At 49.9% G+C, this 20,004-nt stretch overlaps 2 protein-coding genes across 2 annotated transcripts; both read right to left on the minus strand.

The window, feature by feature from the left end:
• Nucleotides 1-1,187: 1,187 nt before the first annotated feature.
• Nucleotides 1,188-13,878, minus strand: VARS2 (valyl-tRNA synthetase 2, mitochondrial). The gene is made up of 30 exons (XM_079146362.1): nt 13,769-13,878; nt 13,072-13,281; nt 12,872-12,953; nt 12,651-12,751; nt 12,301-12,422; nt 12,126-12,192; nt 11,943-12,040; nt 10,994-11,075; nt 10,704-10,823; nt 10,017-10,128; nt 9,080-9,168; nt 8,168-8,258; nt 7,823-7,950; nt 7,602-7,705; nt 7,083-7,164; nt 6,704-6,780; nt 6,543-6,618; nt 6,196-6,301; nt 5,930-6,000; nt 5,702-5,827; nt 5,412-5,516; nt 5,195-5,263; nt 5,012-5,090; nt 4,765-4,892; nt 4,478-4,630; nt 3,158-3,364; nt 2,374-2,485; nt 2,045-2,220; nt 1,787-1,915; nt 1,188-1,694 (listed from the first exon to the last, which is right to left on the minus strand). Exons 2-30 carry the CDS (start codon nt 13,252-13,254, stop codon nt 1,593-1,595), a joined length of 3,177 nt encoding a protein of 1,058 aa, XP_079002488.1. The 5' UTR covers nt 13,255-13,281; nt 13,769-13,878; the 3' UTR covers nt 1,188-1,592.
• A 115-nt stretch (nt 13,879-13,993) lies between these two features.
• GTF2H4 (general transcription factor IIH subunit 4) lies at nt 13,994-19,705 on the minus strand. Its single transcript, XM_079146363.1, is given in 18 exon segments — nt 13,994-14,312; nt 14,768-14,846; nt 14,993-15,040; nt 15,693-15,823; nt 16,036-16,168; nt 16,379-16,462; nt 16,635-16,703; nt 16,860-16,971; nt 17,174-17,240; nt 17,243-17,261; nt 17,356-17,420; nt 17,423-17,451; nt 17,705-17,762; nt 17,765-17,829; nt 18,409-18,509; nt 18,511-18,514; nt 18,791-18,933; nt 19,526-19,705. Coding segments are annotated over 17 exon segments (1,377 nt in total). The 5' UTR covers nt 18,931-18,933; nt 19,526-19,705; the 3' UTR covers nt 13,994-14,139.
• Between the last annotated feature and the right edge of the window lie 299 nt (nt 19,706-20,004).

Below are 20,004 nucleotides of genomic sequence, written 5' to 3' on the forward strand. Positions count from 1 at the left end.
CTTAATATTATGACCTGCCCCCTATGCAACACATTCAAGTCCCCTTACCTTATTCTACCCTTTTCTTCCCCCATAGCATTGACTTTCAAAAATGCTGTATCATTTACTTATTGGCCTGTTACTTATTTCTGATAGGAACCAGCACATAGTAGGTATCAAGAAAAACTTGTCAATTCTGGGAAAAACAATCAGAAGACTGCTCACCCACTTCTTTCCCTCTTCCCTCCAGGGAGGGATACAGACCTGATGGTAGAAGTTGGAACAAATCTTGGACACAGGAAGCATATCAGAATGGTAGAAAAACAGGATTAAAATGGACATGGACTCTCATTATTGCAGAACTCTCTTCTACTCATGCCCAACAACAGAAACATCTGTCTTGTCCAAACCACCATTATATGAGGTTTGATTCCAGCAGCCAGAAAGGACCTATATGTAAATTATGGGTTAAATAAATTGGGTTAAATCCCCATTGATACCTTGGATAAGTTATTTTCAGTCTGAGCATGTTTCTTTATCTCCAGAATGGAGCTAACACCCACTTCATGAGGTACTTGGCAGGATTAAATGGTATTATACCTGGTGTGCCATGGAGGACCCAGCCCATGATCAACTTGCCACAAATAGCTACTGAGAGCTGCTGGACAGAATGGAATTTGGGTGCAGAAGGGCCAGGACTCATAATTCCACTGAGATGAGACATGGATATTAGGGATGGGTAGGGTAGCTGGTTGTATACATAATTCAGTCAAGGGTTGAGCAGTGTGACTATAGTGCTCAGGTCTCAGTTGCACAGAGGGTAAGAAGCACATAATTCCAAACGCGCCTTGCAGCCCCTCAGGCTAGAGGAAGTCCCTACAGCAGCCAGGACACTGCCAATGGGTCAGGCTAGCAGTTAAGTCCAGGGTCATTGTGCCTGTCCCCTACCCACCACTGGAAAGTTTCCTTCAGCAAGGCAGGTGCCACCCAGCACCCCTACTCCCACACAGTCCAAGGCCCCAAACTAACAGGCAGCCTTCCTCTCCCAGACCAGGCACTCAAGGAACAATGGACAGGCAAGAAAGTCACCATTAGGGGAAAGGGGAAAAAAGGACGACAAGCAAATGTTTGGGATTTTATTTTTATTTATTTCAGTACTAGGGACTGAACCCAGGGGCACTCCATCACTGAGCTACATCTGTAGCTCCCTTTTTTTTTTTTTTTTTTTTTTTTAATTTTAAGACAGGATCTTGCTAAGTTGCCAGGTTGGCCTTGAACTTGCAATCCTCCTGCCTCAGCCTCCCTAACAACTGGGATTACAGATGTGCGCCACTGCTACCTGGCTCTGTGTTTGAGATTTTTAAAGTTTATCTGAATCTCCTCATTCTCAAATGTTCTAGTAGGACTACTCAGGGATAACCCTGAACAGGTGGGAGGCTAGTGGGTAACTCGGGCATCTTGACACCAGACATGGTGACCAGGCCAGTCTGCTTCCTCATTTACAAAATGAGGAAGATAGACCACTAGTCTGAGTTCTCAACATACCCTAACCACTGACAGATCTGCAGTCCCCAGACACATGTGTAGGAGGGAAGACTGACAGGGATGGTAAGTTAGAGCTCAGAGCTCCTGGGGCCAGAAGATTCATTCATCAGCTGCTGGAGGTGAGAGGCTGCCTGGTCCAGTTTTGACAATTCCAGGTGGAGGGAGGAAAGCTGGAAGAAGAGAAGGTGAGGATACAGTTCACCTTCCCAGCCCAAGCTCCCTCAGGAACTCAGGCTTCCTGGGTAACCATCCCAAGCCTCACCCTTTGCTGCCTCTGGGTCTCTGCCTCCCCTTCTGATGGGGTCCGGGCCATGAGGCCATCAAGCTGCTTCTGCAGCTTGTCTCTTCGGGCAGCAAGCAAAGGTAGCTGGGCCTGGGGGTCCACCAGGCCCTGGGGAAGAACAGGGAAAGAATGCTGAGACATCTGCACCCTGCCCAGGCCTCCACCTTCTCCACCCCTTCCTCTGCTGTTCCCTTCCACCCAGCACTCTTCTCAATCCCTCCAGGCCCCTCTGGTTACCTGAAGTTCCATGTAGACTTGAGCAGTGTCACTGAGTGGGGCCTGGGCCCAGCCAGTGGGAGCTTCTGCATCTGGTGGTAGGAAACCAACAGCCCCACAATGGCCTAGGGTACCTAGGGGCTCCAGGAAGGTCTGGAAAAGATCTTGCTCCCCTGGCTCCAAGATCTGCAACAGCACTGGAGAAGGAGGGAATGACAAGGTTCCAACATCAGCTCCTGTCTCACTTCTCATCCTGTACTTCATGACCCTGGGGTCTGACCTTCAAGCCGTTCCCTTTCCCACCAGTCCCTTCATTTTGTAGACATCCAGGTATTCAGGACCTGCCTCACCTCGGGGCCGGGCTTTGGTGAGCTGGTAGGTGGCTCGGAGAGCCCTCAGCACCTGTACAGCATCCTGGACCTTGGAAAAATGTCGCTCAAGCTCGGGCTGGCGCCAGTGTTCCTGGCAAGGGGGGAACCAGCATTGGCAAAGGGACTCCTAGGAGACTCAGCATTAACATTCCTGGCTGTGTCCTCAGCTCACCCACCTCTATCTCCTTAGGGCAACAGATCTGTTCTCAACAGCACATAAAATGCTCCACCCCCAGGAACACTGTAAGTGAGGAGCCATCTAAGGTTTGATGACTGTTTAGTGACTGATTGAAGACAGTCAATAACCAAAACTAAATTAGAATTTAAAATGCAATTCAAAATTCCAAATAAATACTGAAGATATATAAATAAAATAATTTGTGGTGAACTTGTAGTGCTTATCATTCTGAAGTTATGAAAGCTGCTGATCCTATGGTAATAATAATAATATTACTAACTCATCTAACCCTTACCACAACTGAGACATGTACTATTCTATCGCAATTTAAAAGATAAGGAAAACTGAAGCACGGTCACACTGTATAAATCTAGTGAGGATCCTGCTCTTGACCATTATGCTAACAACACTGCTCCCCAAGACCCCAGAGTTTACCAGCAATCTGGCAGGAACAATCCATCCTCCCAAATTCCATAGGAAAGAACAAGTCATAGAGCAGTAACCCCAAAACAGTGAACCCTGTAAAAAGGCTGCTCCCAACTTTCACTAGGAGACCCATTCCAAGGTACCATGTCTGTGACTCACCAAACTGTGGGCACTGGGGAAAGGGGCCACAGAGACACTGGGGGGAGGGGGACTGCCAGCCCTTGGGGGCAGCCTCTGCCAGAGCTCTTCAGTCAGGAAGGGCATCAGTGGGGCTAGGAGGCGGAGACCAACATCTGCACAGGAGAACAGGACCTGAGGAGGCCCTGAGGGGCGGGGCACATGTGACAGCACCGGCTTCACAGCTTCCTAGGGAGGAAGTCAACAGATCAGAGGACAGGCCATGGGCACATCATTGCCCCACAGTTGTTGGCATACCAGTAAGGAGCTCTGTGAGCCAGCAGGGGCAGCTCCCTAGAGAGAGGGACAAGCAGGAGCACCTAGTATGTCTGATACCACTAGCTATCCCTAGACACACACTAGAGCACATTAAGAAGGGAAATCCAGGGCTGGGGAGATAGCTCAGCTGGTAGAGTGCTTGCCTTGCAAGCACAAGGCCCTGAGTTCGAACCCTAGAACTGCAAAAAAAAAAAAAAAAAAATTTTAAGAAGGGAAATCCAGGGCAGCAATTCTCACAAGTGAGTAAGAATAAGATTTCCAGGGAGATGTGTACTTTAGGAAAAAAAAAATCAGTGTTTAGCTTATTCAACCTTATTTTATTTTTAAGGGTTTTGTTGTTGTTGTTGTTGTTGTTGTTATTTTGTTTTGTATTTTGTGGTGCTGGAGATTGAACCCTGGGCCCTGTTCAAGCTAGGCAAGCACTCTACTACTAAGCCACATCATCAACCTCAACTTCATTTTAATAATGTTAAGAACAGTAAGTTACTATTTAGTCCAGAGCCAGCAGCATCAGTATCATCTGGGACAAGAAATGAACATTTTCAACATCCAGCCCAACCCACTGAAGGAGCAACTCTGGCGGTGGCCAGGAATCTGTGGTCAACAAGCCCTCTGGGTGAGGTGGGAAACCAAGGGAGCAGCCCTGATCTAAAGCCCATTGCTCTCTCCTCCCAGACCACTCACAGTGCCCAGCCTGCCCACAGTCTAAACAAGGCAACTAAGGGAGACCAAAAAAAAACAAAAAAACCCTTGCCTTCCAACACTGATTTGTGAAACTGTTTTCTAGAAGTCTCCCTCCCTCCTATCTTGCCAGGGCAAGTGCCTGGCTTGACAGTGCCTGGGCTGTGCTACACAGGCCAGTCACAGGGAAGATGGGAACTGAGAACTCCCTGGGCCTTCCTTTCATACCTGAGAAGACAGTAAGAACTTGTTAACTTATTTTGGCCATTGGCCCCAATTTCTGCAGAAACTGGCAGCAGTGCCATTGGAGTAGAAACTTCAAGCCTTGAGTTGACCACTCACCAGGTAGACATCACAGAGATCATGGAGCCAGAAGTGGTGCAGGGTGTGGGTGACAAGCGAGAGCTCCCTCATGAGGAAGCCCCGCTCACACTCCCGGGCAGCAAGGGCCAGGCGGCTGAGAATCCAGGTGTCCATGGGGGAGGAGGGAGAGATCTGTGGGGAGAGGGAGATCAGGACCCAGACGGCTCGGCCTCCCACTCCCCAACTTCCTTTCCTTACAGGTGCCCCTTCAGCCTTTGGATGTGAGACCTTCCCCAAGCACTCCAAGCACCACTCCTGTGTCTCACATGCTCTGCAGGCTGGGGTACAAAGTTCTCCCCTAGGGCATTGAGGATAAAGCGCAGGGCATTCCAAATCTTGTTGCAGAAATGGCGGTAGCTTAGGACCTCAGAGACAGACAGGTGCAGGTCGCCCCCTGGAGGGAAGAGAACAGGAGTTTTTATGTGGACAGCAGCATGGCAAGGCCTAGATCCTGCCTGCCCCTCCTACACAGGTGCCTTGCTCCTTATGCCCAGTCCACCACCCCAGGCTCACCCAGGACTCCATGGGAGCACAGTGCAAATCTCAGGGCATCTGTCCCACACTCAGGGATCCCATGAGGAAAGTCCTTTTTCTGCAGAGGAAAAAGATGGTGATAAATGCTTACAGGGCTAGAAGTGTGGGCTGCAGAGGAAATCCTTGAACTGGAGGCTTGGTCAGGCAGGTGTGGCATCTCACCTGTGCTGCAGCTGCAATGGCCAGCTCTGCAGGATCCAAGTTTCCATCTCCCAGCTTTGTCTGTAGTACCTGGGGATGGATGCATGAGGAGTCACTGGCCTAGGTCAAAGGCCTGCCTAATAGGGTCACACCTGTTGCCCCTCACCCCTCTTATCCCTTCCAACTGGCTCCTCTCCTCATATTCCCCCAACCCCTAAGCCAGGCTGTTCATTCTCACCTGTAGCTCCACCCCACTGATGATGTCCCGTGGGTCCAGAACATTCCCCAGGGACTTGCTCATCTTCCGGCCCTGCCTGTCCCGAACCATGGAATGAAGAAGTACCTGGGGGGATGGAAGGGGTAAGCAGAGGGGCTCAGATCTTTCTGGCCTCTATACTTTACAGGTTAGGGTGGGCAGTGGATCAGAAAAAAGGGAACACAGAAAATATGTTAGGGGCTAGAGGAAAGAAGGAGAGGTTTGGGGAAACCCAGAGATCCACATTGGGAAGAGCATTGAAAGGCTGTTACCTTGCTGAAGGGGAGCTGCCCAGTGAGCTGGGTCCCCAACATGACCATGCGGCCCACCCAGAACAGCAGGAGATCACTGCCTGTTTCCAAAAGCGACAGTGGGTAGAAACGAGCAAGGTCTGGGGTCTAGGAGGAAGAGGAAGTGGTAAGAAGCCCAAGCCTCTGCCTGGGCTCTTCTGGACTCTGTGGGGACCCAGCTGTCCACCTTCTTCATTATGTCCACCTCACCTCTTGGGGCCAGCCCAGGGCAGAAAAAGGGAAAAGAGCTGAAGAGAACCATGTGTCCAGGACATCAGGGTCTGAGAAAAAGCATAGGTTTGGGAACAATTGGAACCTCAGCATCAAGGACCTCAGACCACTGATGTCAACCTTGCAGGCCTATACACCCCAGACGCCAGGGGGCTCACCCGTTGCTCCATTCCCAGCTTGCCCAACCCACCTCTCCAACTGAAAGAACCAGCCATCCTGCCCGCCCTTCAGGTTCAGGCACTTACCCCTCTCCAGGGTCAGCTCTGTGCCTGGTATCCCTGTCAGTTCGGCTGCTACCTCTCTGGCCTCAGCCTCTGAACGCGCCACCACCCAACAGTCCTCCTTGTCATCCTATACAATTAGGGGGTGACAGAAATTAAGGAAGAATAACAATAAACAGGAATAAATGTCTCTTAGTTTTTGTGTTCTCTCCTGTGTCTTATAGTGACTGGCCCCCTTGAGGAAGAAACTCCAGCTCAGGAGACTTTGCCACACAGGAGGCTACATGACCAAGACCCTGAAGCACATCAAGAGGCAGGTACTGACTCCTGGCTATGGCTCTTTCCTCCATGCCCAGCTTCCTACTACCAACCTTCACATGCTCCCTGATGACCAGATAGGCTGGAATCTGATGGCCCCACCACAACTGCCGGGAGACACACCAATCTCTGTCAAGAAGAGAGGACATCAGTGATGTCTCAGCATACAAAGAGGGTCCCAATCCATCTCCACAAGTGCTCCTCTGACCCTTACCCAATGTGGGCAAACCAGTGCTGCCAATTCTTCCGGTGGAAGGAGGGAGAGAGCTCCAGGGCCCCTGACTCCACAGCCTGGAGGGAAAAAGGTCTTTAGCCAATGCTCCCCTTCCTGCATGCCCACACCTCCTGGGATGAGACAAGTGGCTTTGAAGTGCTTTTAAAACTCAGAAAGGACCTCAAAAGCTTCCTGAGGAGATTCTGGGCTTGAGTGAGAATACAAGCCAACATTCCATGAGCCATCTTGTCCTTGTCCCACAATTACCACAGCTATAGATCTTTGGGGCAGGAAGTTCTTTGGCCTCCGGTTCCTTCATCCCAATTCTCAGAGAGCTCCCCAGCCCCAGGCCCAGTCCTTCCTCACACTGCAGCCTCACCTTGGCAGCTCGGTCCCCCATTTCCCGGCAGCGGACAAACCACTGGCTCTTGAGTAGGTATTCTACCACGTCCCCGGAACGGCTGAAAGGGAAACAGGGATTCCATCACTTTGAAAGCCCTGCACCTTCTTCCAGGGACTCTACTCCATGCCAGGCCCTCAGTGCTGAGGGCACAGTAATGAACAAAACCAACACGTATCTGTTTTTCCCCCCACTAATGGACAGTGACCCAGGGGGAGGTAGGGGTTCTACCACTGAGCTACATCCCCAGCCATTTTTATTTTTTATTTTGAGATAGGGTCTCACTAAGTTGCTAAGGTTGGCATTCAACCTGCAATCCTCCTGCCTCAGCCTCCTGAGTAGCTCAGATCATAGGAGGGCACCACCACACCCAGCTCAGAACCTATATTCTAATGCAGGGTGCAGGGCCCATCCATCCTTTTATCTTCATCCATCCTCTTAATCTTCATCCATTCCCTTTGGAGATGGTTCTTAGTAAAAGAGTTACAGTGGGACTACCTGCAGATGGGCAGCACCATGGGGTGTTCCTGGAGGCCCCGGAACAGGCCCTGCTCCCTCAGTGCAGACACAATCTTTTCCCGGGCCACAAATCGGTGAACGCCCTGGGGAAAAAGTGTTGACAGTAAACATTAAAGGCTTTAGAGAAACAAGAAAATAAGAAAGGAAGGCAGGGCAGAGAATGCCCCCAGAGGATGGGGTAACACCAAGACTGATCCCACCTGCAGCCAGTCCCCACAAAGGGAAGTCATGGTCCCATCCTCCGCAATGACACTCAGTGGGCTCAAGCCATGTCGGGCCCCCATCTCAGCATCAGCAGGACTATGAGCTGGAGTCACCTTCACTGCCCCTGGGAGAACACAACTACAGTGAGCATTGACCCTGACCTGGGCCTTTTGGTTTCCGAGATATATCATCACCCACACCTCCCCATGCCTCCCCTCTTCTGTCTGCCTCCTGTTCCTTCCCCCACTACCCATTCAGATTTCACTCCTCCACTTTCTTCCTCCTCCTGTTCCCTCCCTCCCCCCAGGGAACCTCCCTCCCAACCCCTGGCCTCTGCTCACCTGTGCCCATATGTGGCTGAACAGCAGTGTCTGTGATGAGGGGGAGAAGCTGTCCTGTCAAGGGATGGCGAAGTTGTCGTCCATGTAGATGCTGAAGGGAAGGGATAAAGATAGGGAATCACCGACAGGACAGGCACATGTTATGGGGTGGAGAGGGGTGGAGAGGTCTTGGCATGAGAAACTTGGGAACAAGAGGGTGGAAACCAGAAGCTGAAGAACTAGAGCGAGGTCAGCCAACTTTTCTTTCAGGAGCCAGATAGTAAATATTTTAGGCTTTGGGGCCAAGAGGCAAATTTAGTCTCTGAGTATCAATTTTGAAAAGGTGGGAAAGGGGGTGGGGGAATTAGTCTCTAAACAATTACTCCAAGCTGCCACTTCCACTGTGACAAAATTAAATAATATATATATATATGGCAGTAGCCATAAATAATACATAAACAAATGAATGTTGTTCATACAAAAACAGGCAGCAAGCTGGGCGCAATGCCACATGCCTATAATCCCAGTGACCTGGGAGGTCGATGCAGGAGGATCACAAGTTCAAGGCCTACCCTGACAATTTAATGAGACCCTTAGCAACTTAGTGAGACCCTGTCTCAAAATAAAAAATAAAAAGAACTGGGGGGTATAGCTCAGTGGTGAAGTGCCCCTGGATTCAATCCCCAGGCAAAAACAGGCAGTAGCTAGATGTGGTGCAGGGGCCAGTGTTGGTCAACACTGGAGCTGAGAAAAAGCATAACATAAGAAGAGAAGGGAGCAGGGTCAAAGCCACTGCAGAGCTGGGATGAGAGAAAAAGTCTTAGAAACAGAAGTAGGAAGAGGAGAGTAGGAGCCAGCATCTTAAGAGGAAGGAAGGGTGAACCATGGGGGCAGGAAGGCTATTGCACAGGCAGCACATTTTCTATTAATTACTGTATATCTGGAGTCCTCGGGGTGAATGGCCACAGCCACATCTCCAGGCAAGGTCTCTGGTCTCGTGGTTCCTACTACGACCTCAGCATCTGAAGACAAACATTCAACCACTTATAATTGGTCATTACCTTCACCCCCCACTCCCAACACAGTTAAAGCCAGTGGAACTGGAATTGGTAAGGGAAGGAAGCAGGCAAGGAGAACATGGCCCTAGGAGTAGCAGAAAATTAGAAGGCATGTCTACATGGGCCCAGGTTTCTCATAAGCACATGACAGAGGCCTGAGGGGGTGTTGGTGCAAAGGAATCCTGGATAACTAGTATGGGCGATGTGGGGAGAGCCATTAATAAAAGCAATCAGAATCCTGCTGGGTGCCCAGAGGACACAGGTGAATCTGAGATCCTAATTGCAAATACTGTGTCTTCTTCATGGTTAGCACCAGACCCTCCTGCAAAACACTTCCTCAGATTATTCTGCTCTTCTCTCTTCCTCTTCTCTGAACTACTTGGAACACTTACTGTACAAACCACATTTTATAACTGATCTTTTGTCTCTTTCTGGGTAGCAGACTCCTGCAGAATATATTAAGTTCCCAAAAGGCAAGACCACATATGCTTTTCTTTCTTTCTTTCTTTTTTTTTTTTTTTAATGCTTCTTTAAACCTTTTTTTAGTTGAAGATGAACACAATACCTTTATTTTATTTATTTATTTTTACATGGTGCTGAGGATTGAACCCACTGCCTCACATGTGCTAGGCAAGCACTCTACTACTGAATTACACCTCCAGCCCCCACATATGCTATTCTTAATCCCCCAGAATACCCAGGTAAATGCCCATAAAGGTGCAAACCCTACTAGGGCACCAAGCAGCCCAACATGGGCTAGAGAAAATAGAGGAAACAGGGAAGTGGGCAACACTTCAGAGGCGCACACTCACCAGCCTCTCCATCCACAGGGAAGGCGACAGAAACAAGGAGACCAAAAGACACAGGAGTGGGACAGCCAGGCAGCTGGAGCTCTGTGCGGCCTGTCAGGGGCCGGCTCTCCACCTAGAGAAGACAGAAAGCAGCCTTTCTGTAATGTTCTCCCAGAATTCCTATCACCACTGATCTGTGTGCCCCAACCTCTCTGTAATTCATGTAAATTCCATTCAGAGGACTCAGGAGCCACCTCCCTTCCCCGTCACCCAAATTTTTGGTGTGACTATTTTTTTAAAATATCTTTTTAAGTTGTCCATGGATCTTCTTATTTATTTATTTATATGTGGTGCTGAGGATCGAACCCAGGGCCTCACACATGTCAGGCAAGTGCTCTACCACTGAGCCACATTTCCAGCCCCACTATCCCCAATTTTATGTAGTCAGTTACAGTAAATATTCACTGAACACTTAAGCATAAATTCTCATCTAAACTTTACAACAGCCCCACAAGAAAGACATTCCATCTCTGATTTATAGTGTTAAGGAAGCAGAAACTGAAAAAGGCTAAATAGCATGCCAAAAGTCACCTAGCTGATTATGGCAGATTTGAATCCAGGCAGTCTGGCTGTAGAGTGTGAGCTCTGAACTACCTGACTACCCTTTCTCAGAGCTCTCACAAACCTGTTTCTCTTCTTCTGCCTCACCTCAATATCCGAGATAGCTGATCTTAAAGCACACGACCAATTAACAAGCTGACGGTTCCGGTACAACAATCCTGCATTGTAGAGTCGCACAAAAGCTTCGGTCACAGCCACTGAGGAGCCCTAAAATGACCTGAGTGTCCACATCTAGCGGCCCCTTCTCAAAATGCCTCCCTTTAGGGACCTGGTCAGTTCCCCTTCCCTCTCCCAATACACCCAAGAAACCTCTCCCACACAGATTTTTAAACACACTCCCTCCAACACCCACAGGGACCACAGTGTGGAACACTCACAGCATCCATGGTAAAACACTCTCGATCCCAATCTAGGGAGGCACCCAAAGCACGCAGCTGCTCACAAATCTCTCCTCCTTTCCTGCACCAAGAGAAATATCTTTCAGCAGACATATCCTGAGCACCTTCCAGGTACCAGGCCCAGTGCTGCCCCCAGCAACACCAGGTGTTGAAGGAAAATAAAAGTGCCTACCACAGGGATCATCTAGCCTCTAGAAGCTGATGGAAACAGACCCACAAACCCAGTGTAGGGCTTTCTATGACACTGAAAGAAGCATAACAGAGGAGGAGGAGCCAATCTGTGAAAAATCCAAGAACTGCACAGAGAAAACAGCATGTGATAAAAGACTTGGAAGAATGAGGGTAATTTTATGGAACTGGAAGGTGGGAATGGGCAAGTGGGAGAGGCGATGAAATCTAAGCAAGGTAAAGTGCGAAAGTGAAATAAGTAGACAAAAAACATACATACATACACAAACATCTATACATATATACACACAAACAAATACATCAGTTTTGTTTGTTTGGCTTTTTTTTTTTTTGGTACTGGGGATTGAACCAGGGGACACTTTTCCACTGAGTCACATCCGCCACCTTTTTTTTTTTTGAGAATGGGTCTCACTAAGTTGCTAAGGGTCTTGCTAAGATGCTGAGATTGGACTCAAACTTGCAATTCTCCTGCCTCAGTCTCCTGAGTCACTGGGATTACAGGCATGCACCACTGTGCCCACTTCAAACATGCACATTCTGATGTATATACAATACATACATACACACAAAGCTTAGAGACTCCACCCAATACTAAGGGATTTCAGAGTTCCCATCTCTCAGAAGTGAGAACTGTGCTGGGAAGAACTGAAGGCTACAAGCTAGAAGAGATTGTAGTGGAAAGCCAGGATTCAACCTGCCAACACTGGGTGGTCCCTGCAGCCCTGCTCATCACACTTACGCCTCCTTCCACTGCCACACTGCCCTAAGGAAGTCTTCTCGGCTCAGCTCCTGTCTCCTCACTCCCTGCTCCTTCCACAGTTGTTTCTCCACCACAGCCTGCAGTAGGTTTAGGACAAATGCACAGCAAATCAGGTTGCTTTTGGGGAAGACACCACTCACCTGAGAAGAGACAAAGACATACTTGTGTAGCAATTCCTGCATGATCTGAGCCAGGAACCCACAGCACTTGATCCCCACGCATCCGGTGCCTGAAACAGAAACACCCTTTAAGGAGACCCTGGGTTCACATGGTTATCTTCTCTCATTCCTGCACTTTTTATTTCCCCACCAAGAAGTGCAGTCCCCATTCCCCTCACCAGCGCACGAGGGTGTCCTGTATGGCCACTGTGAGTGCATGGCCGATGTGCAGGGAACCAGTGACATTGGGAGGTGGGATACACATGGAAAAGGTCTCCCCTGTAGCCTGGGGCAGTTGTGCCTAGAAGGAATGAGGAATGTGAGAGATGACTGGATATTACCTGAGGGAATAGCACCCTCTGGTGCCTCCAGTGCAGACAGAACTTTCAGCAAATAACAGGAAAATGGGGGAGCCAAAAAAAGACAAGCTAGGCAATATGAGCTCAACTCTGAGGTTATTGTGCACATCAACCTCAAAGGCCACTCTGTCCTGGGAACCATTTAGTAACTCTCTCTTCAGGACACTAACCTGATATTCTGGTTTGAAGAAACCCTCTCGCACCCACCACGGGTACCAGGCAGCCTCAACATACCGGGGACTGTAAGCAGGAGGCAAAGGCCCAGAGACATCTGTGGAAGCAGGCAGGAAAAAGAGAGTCCACTAACTATTGAACTTTCTTCCAGGCTGCATTTCAGCAGACCAAATGAGCAACAAAAATATGAGAGATGACCTTCAGATTCCCTGGTTACCTTTCTTTGCACCAGGTTCTGTAGGGATTTCATATAATAGAATTCCCTTAGGACTCCATACTTTAGTGGATTCTGCAGATGCCTGGGAACAGAAAGGGAAATTTGTAATTTCAGTATACCTCAGCCATATGGATCCCAGTGGGTCTCCTCCAACCCCCTTTCAAGTTTCAGACCCAAAGACAGACTGCCTGACCCCTAACCTTTCTCTTCCCAGCTAGTCCAGCCTCCAGTGCCGCCTGCTTCTCCCGCAGCCGCTTCTGTTTGGCTTCACGGTTCCTCAGGGAAATGGAAGATCCATGGGTCTCTGACTGTGTAGAAAGGGAATGGGGCCTAGGGAGGCGCCATAGTGGTGATCGAAAAGAGGTCAGAGGCAAATGATGCATGAGGAGTGTTTGGGAAGAGGTCAAGATCTGTTTTGGATAGACAGAAAGCACATTAGGAAGGTTCGGGATGCCAGAGGGTCACACCCACCACTCATTCCTTTATTCCCTGCCTCCTACTAGCAGTGCTCTTATTCTATCTCCTTCCTCACAACTCTGCCTCCTTGAGTGCCAGAGTGCATGGTGTGGACAGGTACAGGGCCCTACAGTCATGGAGACCAGGGCGCTTCTGGTACAGGGTCGGAGAGTCTCTGCCCCTCCACCTATGCATCTGCGACACGACGCTGACCGCCGACACAAGGAACAGAGAGGTTTCCGTAGTTTGGGTAGGTGATGAGCATCAGCATGTCCAGGAACTGGCAAGAAGCCCCGCCACAGTCACTAAGATCACCGCCTGTCGTGGCGCCACCCATGGAGTCCCCAGCCCGCGCGGACCGGTCCTTCCGCTAGTCCCCCAGCGTGAGCCAGGCCCCGCTGCCCCTCCCACCTCCTGGGGGCTACCCCAGTGCGCGCTCACCCCCGCGGCCCCGCCGCTATCCCAGGGCGCCCTGCGGTGACAGGCGCTGGCGTACGGACCCCGGAACGTGGCCGGCAACCCCCGCGCACAAGGAGGAGGGGCCCCGGGTGGCGCATGCGCGGAAGCTGGCCTCCCGCTGCTTTCAAGGCTTCATGGCAGCTGGAGCGGAGGAGCCGGTACGGTGCGGCAGGGGAAGCCGCGAGGAGGCGCCCGGAGCCGCAGAGCTCATTTTCACAATTTTATTAAACAAGAGAAGTCCTGGCGTGTAAATAAAAAACACCTGAGTTGTGAGGCCGCGCCCGCCGTCACACGGCCCGCATGCCCGCCCTGCCCGGTCCCGCCCGCCCAGGTCCGGTGGGAATTAGGCTCTTTCAGGAGTTGTGCTTCTGCCGCTTCCAGAAGCGCTTCACGTCACTGTGCCCAGCGGGGGTCACCACCATGAGTCGCTTAGCCGAGTTCTCGAACACGAGCACACCCAGCTCCCGTGCGTGAGCCAGCAGCAGCTCAAAGTCCACTTGGGACAGGAACTGGTTATACAGGACACCTGGGGTCGGCAGGGCAGGAGGGCGGAGAAGAGAGAGAGAGAATGAAGCTGGAGCCCCTTTGGCCCCTTCGTAGGAGTCTTAAGGCAATATCTGCACTTGCACCATGGCATAGTCTAAGCCTGCCTGCTCAGGATCTTAACACTAGTGCCACCTCAGCCATATTCAGAAGTCAATATATAAACAATAAGAAAACCCATGAATGTCCATGAAACCCAGGAAAATGACGGAATTAAACCTCCCACCTTCCCTCTCTTAGTCAAATCCACACTGCACTAATTTGGGTCAATTTATTTACTCCCTACCAAATCATCCCCTCACCCCCAAACCCCAAAAAAGTGTCTCGCCAGCTTCTCTCTCCCTTTCTGTGCAGTGCACAAAAAATGAAAAGCACAAAACATCTCCTGCCCATCAAGACTGCCCTTCCTTTAGCCAATGACCACCAGAAGCCACTCACCCTCAGTGAACCGTAGTCTGTCTCTTTCTAGCTCCCACAGACGAATTTGGTCAGTGATGGTCGGGGGCAACACAGGGGTCTGCAGGAGCAAAGGTGGGCTGTAGGGATTAAAAAATAGTGCCCCAAACAACCCCAGTCCTCCACTCATCCCCCAAATTTGGATGCCCATTTCTTTTCCATTATCTGCCAGGTACCAGCCCCTGGCATCTTGGTACCTGTCCATACCTGTTTGAGCATCACTGGGTGGGCCCTTGTCCTTAGGAAATGGATTATCTATAAAACAGACAAAAATGAGATGAGGGCTCAAGCAAGAGGGCAGAAAAGTCATCAGAGCTATCACCTGTCTCTTAAACAGTTTAAAAACTCATACCCATGTCCCTATCGTCAACTCAACCCATCCCTGTTCAGCTGTTATCCCAAGTTGCTGCTCCCACTAGGCATGTCTGCTATTCCTTCTCGGGCTGACACATTTTCTCTTTCCATAGTCTTCTTTTTTCTTTCTTTAAAATAGCAGTAGCTACTATATTTTGAGCACTTACTGCTCATCAGGTTCCAAGTTAAAAGCTTTACCTCTAGTCTTCCACTGAATCCTCCCACAACCCTGTGAGTTGAGAACTATCACCATCTGAGGGGACTGAGACTCAGAGGTAAGGCAACTATGATCAGTTTACACAGCGAGAAATGGTGGTGCTGAAGCACAAATCCAAAGCTATACCTCTCCCTCCATGTATTTTCCCCTCAAGGGTCTGCCTATTCCCACAACTAAGGTCTTGATTTCCCCTCACATGCCTAGTGCTCAAACACAGACAACTCATCACCACTACTGTGACAGACTTGAGGCTAGCCTTCCATAATGGAGCACTCTGTACCCCAAGGTCCACACACAGCCCATCTTCCCACCTCTGCCTCCCCTAAGTGGGGATACCTGCTGGGCTGTGATGCCACTGGCAATGGCCTGCTGCACACTCTCCCGGGTCACCTGTGCCACTACCATGTTGGGGAAGCGATAGAGCATCTCAGAGAAGAGGGCAATGAGGGCAATCTGCAGCTCCGACTCTGACCCAAGGATAGGAAGAGGAGATGAGGACGCTACCCCCATATGTGGGTTCCCTTGAGCCCTTCCCTCAAACGTGAGGAGATGTGTCAGAGAGCTCTGTAAACCACCAGTAAATGTAAACATAAACTGCATCCCCTCCTGCTTCCTTCCCCTCCCCACTCCCACTCCCACTCCCAATCTGCTCTCCCAGAGGCCCTCTGCCCAGTCTCACCCGTGTAGGCATACAGTCGGTAGTTGGTTTCCACAACAATGAAGCCTGGCTGATGCACAGTGCCCCCAGCCCCAGAGACACCTGATGAGAGATTGATGGCCAGGCGTGTGGGATAGTAACGTCGAGATTTCCTCTGGGAAGGACAGAAGGGAAAGACAAAGGCCGCCTCTCAGTTGTCACTGCCCTGCATTCTCCTGCCTGGGACATCAGATCCCTCCCAGTGCACAGAGTTTCAGCTTTCAATTTCCTCCCCCAAGTGACCCAAGTACTCAGTCATGGCAACTGCTTCCTGCTAATGCCAAGACCCAACTTCCCTAGAAGCCATGTACCTGGATATCCATACCTTCCTCTGGAAAACAAGCCCAAACTCTCGAAGATGTTGCAGGAAATTCAACAGAGAATCACTCATACCCTCCACAGAGTAATCCTGGGAAAAATGTAGCCAGCTGGAGATCAAAACACACCCCTTCCTCCATCCCTCCCCCAGCCATATACACTCATTCTCTACTTCCCCTTCTCTGGTCATTTTTATTTTCTCAGTCTACTGCCTCAACCTGATTTCCCCTTCCCATCTCCTTGTCCTCTAGCCACCTACTTACCTTGCCCAGAGTAGAGAAGCTGAGCTGGAAGAGGAAAGAGAGAATCTCCACTAGATCCATACCCCGGCTCTAGGGAGAAAAGGTCACAGACAAATGAGAAATGGGAGGGGGAAAATGAAGGAGAAAGACAGGGAAGAGAGAGTAGAGAATAGTCTGTGGGTGGTCATCTCTCAGTGAGACCTGGAAAGAGTAAAGCATGCTGGCAAAGGGCCTTGACCTCCTCACCTGGGCTGTCTGCAGATACTGCAACATGAAGTACCACAGTTGGGCAGGTGTGTCCAGCAAGAGGAACTGGAAGCCAGCAGAGGTAATGCAGGGTGGCTCTCCAGGTTCAGTACTAGATACAGAGAGGGATAATGACAGAGATATGCATAGAAAGACTACCATCTCTACATGCCTCTCACTCCCTCTTCTGGATATCTCTGGATGTAGTCCACGCAATCAACTCCCTCCAATCCTAACTCAGCCTGGACACTCAATTTATCAGCGCCCCAAGGAGATAGCAAAGCAGGGAGCTGCTGTGCCTCAAGCTTCCTCACCTCTTCATGAGCCCAGCCTGGCTGAGGAGCTGAGCCAAATCCTGGCTGACAGCTGCACTGGGAGAGCTACCATGAAGTGTAAGACCACCTAGAAATGGAAAGAGAACAGAGAGAACAGAGTATCCAAGGACCACAAAAAGTAGAAAGCACAGCAGAAATCCACTTAGAGGCCATGTCCTCACCTCCCATCGCTCTTCAGCATACTTGTCAAGTGAGGGAACATCCCGGGCATGCTTGTCTGGTCCAGTTGACTTGTGTCATCAGACCAGGCCTTCCCCCTACAAGCCAGGATATGCCAAGAATAAGGAGCCCTATCCTTCTTCCATGCTGCCCTTCAGCCCTTCCCACCCTTAACCCATGGGCCATGAGTGGGGAACATTTCCTACAATCCTACAATCCATATGTGGTCCATATTATTCCTGAAGGAGCTCCAAAAGGTCCCAGGGTTCTGAGGAGGTGCCTCAGAAGCTCTCCTCCAGCATGTAATTAGCAATTCCCCTGGCCTAGCTAGAAGAAAAGGAAGTAACATACCCACCCAGAAGGGCAATGCGGAGGTTCTGGCGAAAGATGGGGTTGAGGATAAAGCCTGAAGACCACCAGGGAGTAGCTGGGTGTGCCAGATGCGGAGGCCACTCAGCAGCCCTGTACTTTCCTCCCTGAGCCCTGGAACAGAAAGCAGAGAAATGAACAGGGTTCTGGTGAGCAAAAAGAAGGAGAACATAAAGGCCTCCATTTCTAACTTTCCTGAACTTTTTTCGATCTTTGGAAACAGTTCCACATGGTGAAACTGTGTCTTCTTAGGACAAATGTCTTCACTGAAATGCCTAGCAATCTACAAGAGTCTCATTATTGACATCACAACTCTCCAAGAGGGAAAATGGTATGTACAGTTTCCAAAGCTTATTTAATTACAAGTTTTGCAATACACCCATTAATATATTAATAGTTCCTGGAGCGGGTGGGGGTGTAGGTCAGTGGTAAAGCACATGCTTAGTTTGCATCCCAAGGTCCTGAGTTCAATCCCCAATGCCCAGAAAATGTGTGTGTGTGTGTGTGTGTGTGTGTGTGTCCATCTGTGTATGTATGTATATATACATATGTGTTTGTATGTATGTGTATGCATGTGTGTGTGTGTGAATATATAAAACTTCCTGAAAGTGTTCCAAAGAAGAGCAGTTTGAGAAATTTAGAGGTTGAAAAATTTGTGTTTAGCTGAGAATGCAGTAAAGACTCACTTGCTGAATTCCTTCTTTACCCACAGGGCTACAGCAGCCTGTGGTAAAGGCTGTTCCAAAAACAGCATCCGCATCACCCAGTTTTTAGCTAAAGATGGGAGCTTCCCTGTAGAGGGCAGAGGTCAAGTATTAGCATCAGAAGTTGTCTCATAACTGAATTTCTGCCTTTAACTGTCTCTCAAGCATCGCACCCCCACATCTTTACCAGTAGTCCTGCTGCCCACACAAGCACATCTGTTTTGGCCTTCCACATTTGGGAGTAATCTCCAACACCCTCTACCCTCACTAGGCCACTAAGCTTCTACCCATGATAACTGATTCCAGTCTGAAAGCCCTATTACATTTCCCTACCATGATCCCTGACACAAAGAAGACTCCTCACCTAAAGACAGCCAGGCAAGTGGCAGGGTGACCATACAATCGGTCCAATATTCCAGGGCTCAAGCCCCCTAAGAATTCCTGTAGATTCCTGCATTGTAGGTGCACTCGGTTCAGTCCGCCCCTTGCAGGGGTACTCTCCATCACCTGAGAGATGCAAATGTTAGACACACATCCAACAAGATCCATGCCAGTGTCACCCCTAATCTTTCTTTGGTTCCAGATCCACCAGCCCATAACCCCATCTTTTCTGAGGTTTCCTCTCCCACATCACGCATCTCCCAAACTTCACCAACCTCCAACCCCCCCTCCTTTCCTGCCTCCTCATCCCAGTTCTGCCCTAAACTCCAGTCTCTTCCCAATTGTCCTTTTCTCAAAATTGTTATATATTTGAGAAATCATTTTGTATTTGAAAGACTTGTCTCATCTTTAGCTAAGCAGTGACAAAGAGATTTGTGTAGGCCCAGTACTATCCCCACTTCTTTTCCACTCCTCCTAGCCAGCTCAGTCCACAAGCTCCAACTCTGTCAGTCCTCCCCATATGGCAATAAACTGCCTCTTCCTTCCATGCTTCCCAAATCTAAATCACCCTCTATCCCCTTCCCTCCCCAAGTCTACTTCATCCCCTCACTGGGTCCCACACCGTTCAATCTCCTAACTTCTCGCCTCTCACTCAACTATCTTCATACCCTGGCCCTCCTGGGCCCCTTCACCACTACGTCGAATCCCCCTCGCGCACCCCGGGTCTTGAACAGTTGCTTAATCGGAGCCAATGTCTCTCATTAGCTTCTAAAGAAAGAGGAAGGGATGGTGAAAAATGCGAGAAAAAGATGCGCGAGCGAAATACTTCACAGACAGGAGCCCAGAGTGAAGTACTCAGAAGAGAGGGGGAGACAGGGATGGAATGGAAGGGAAGAGTGGGAAGGATGAAAATAGGTACTGCACTTGCCTGCCGCGAGGCATACTGGGAATTAGAGTCCTATCCTTGCCCACGATGGAGCAGGCCTGAGGAGTGTCTGACTACAACTTCCGAAAGGCCCGCGGGGAAAGCGGGGCGGAGAGAGGCTGGCTTTTAATTGATGAGCCAGGAACACCAGAAGTCTGGCTATTTCGTTCCGCGGCGCTCTCGACCCATTCTGCTAACGGCCGGTCTAACCGGCCTGAGTAGGAGGCGTACCTGGTAGTAAAGTAGCCCAAGGGCAAGTGGGAGGCGCGCTG

This window comes from Sciurus vulgaris (genome assembly GCF_902686455.1).
Source record: "Sciurus vulgaris genome assembly, chromosome: 7".
Lineage (NCBI taxonomy): Eukaryota > Metazoa > Chordata > Mammalia > Rodentia > Sciuridae > Sciurus > Sciurus vulgaris.

What these genes read in the sequence shown, in the direction of transcription:
- VARS2 (XM_079146362.1), bottom strand. Translation starts at nt 13,254, where the DNA reads ATGCATCATTTGCCTCTGACCTCTTTTCGATCACCACTATGGCGCCTC. An exon ending in TTTGTGGGGACTGGCTGCAG is followed by an intron (nt 7,706 to 7,822) that starts GTGGGATCAGTC and finishes CTTTTTCCCCAG; the next exon opens with GGCGTTCACCGATTTGTGGC. An exon ending in GTGCTCCCATGGAGTCCTGG is followed by an intron (nt 4,893 to 5,011) that starts GTGAGCCTGGGG and finishes TCTTCCCTCCAG; the next exon opens with GGGGCGACCTGCACCTGTCT.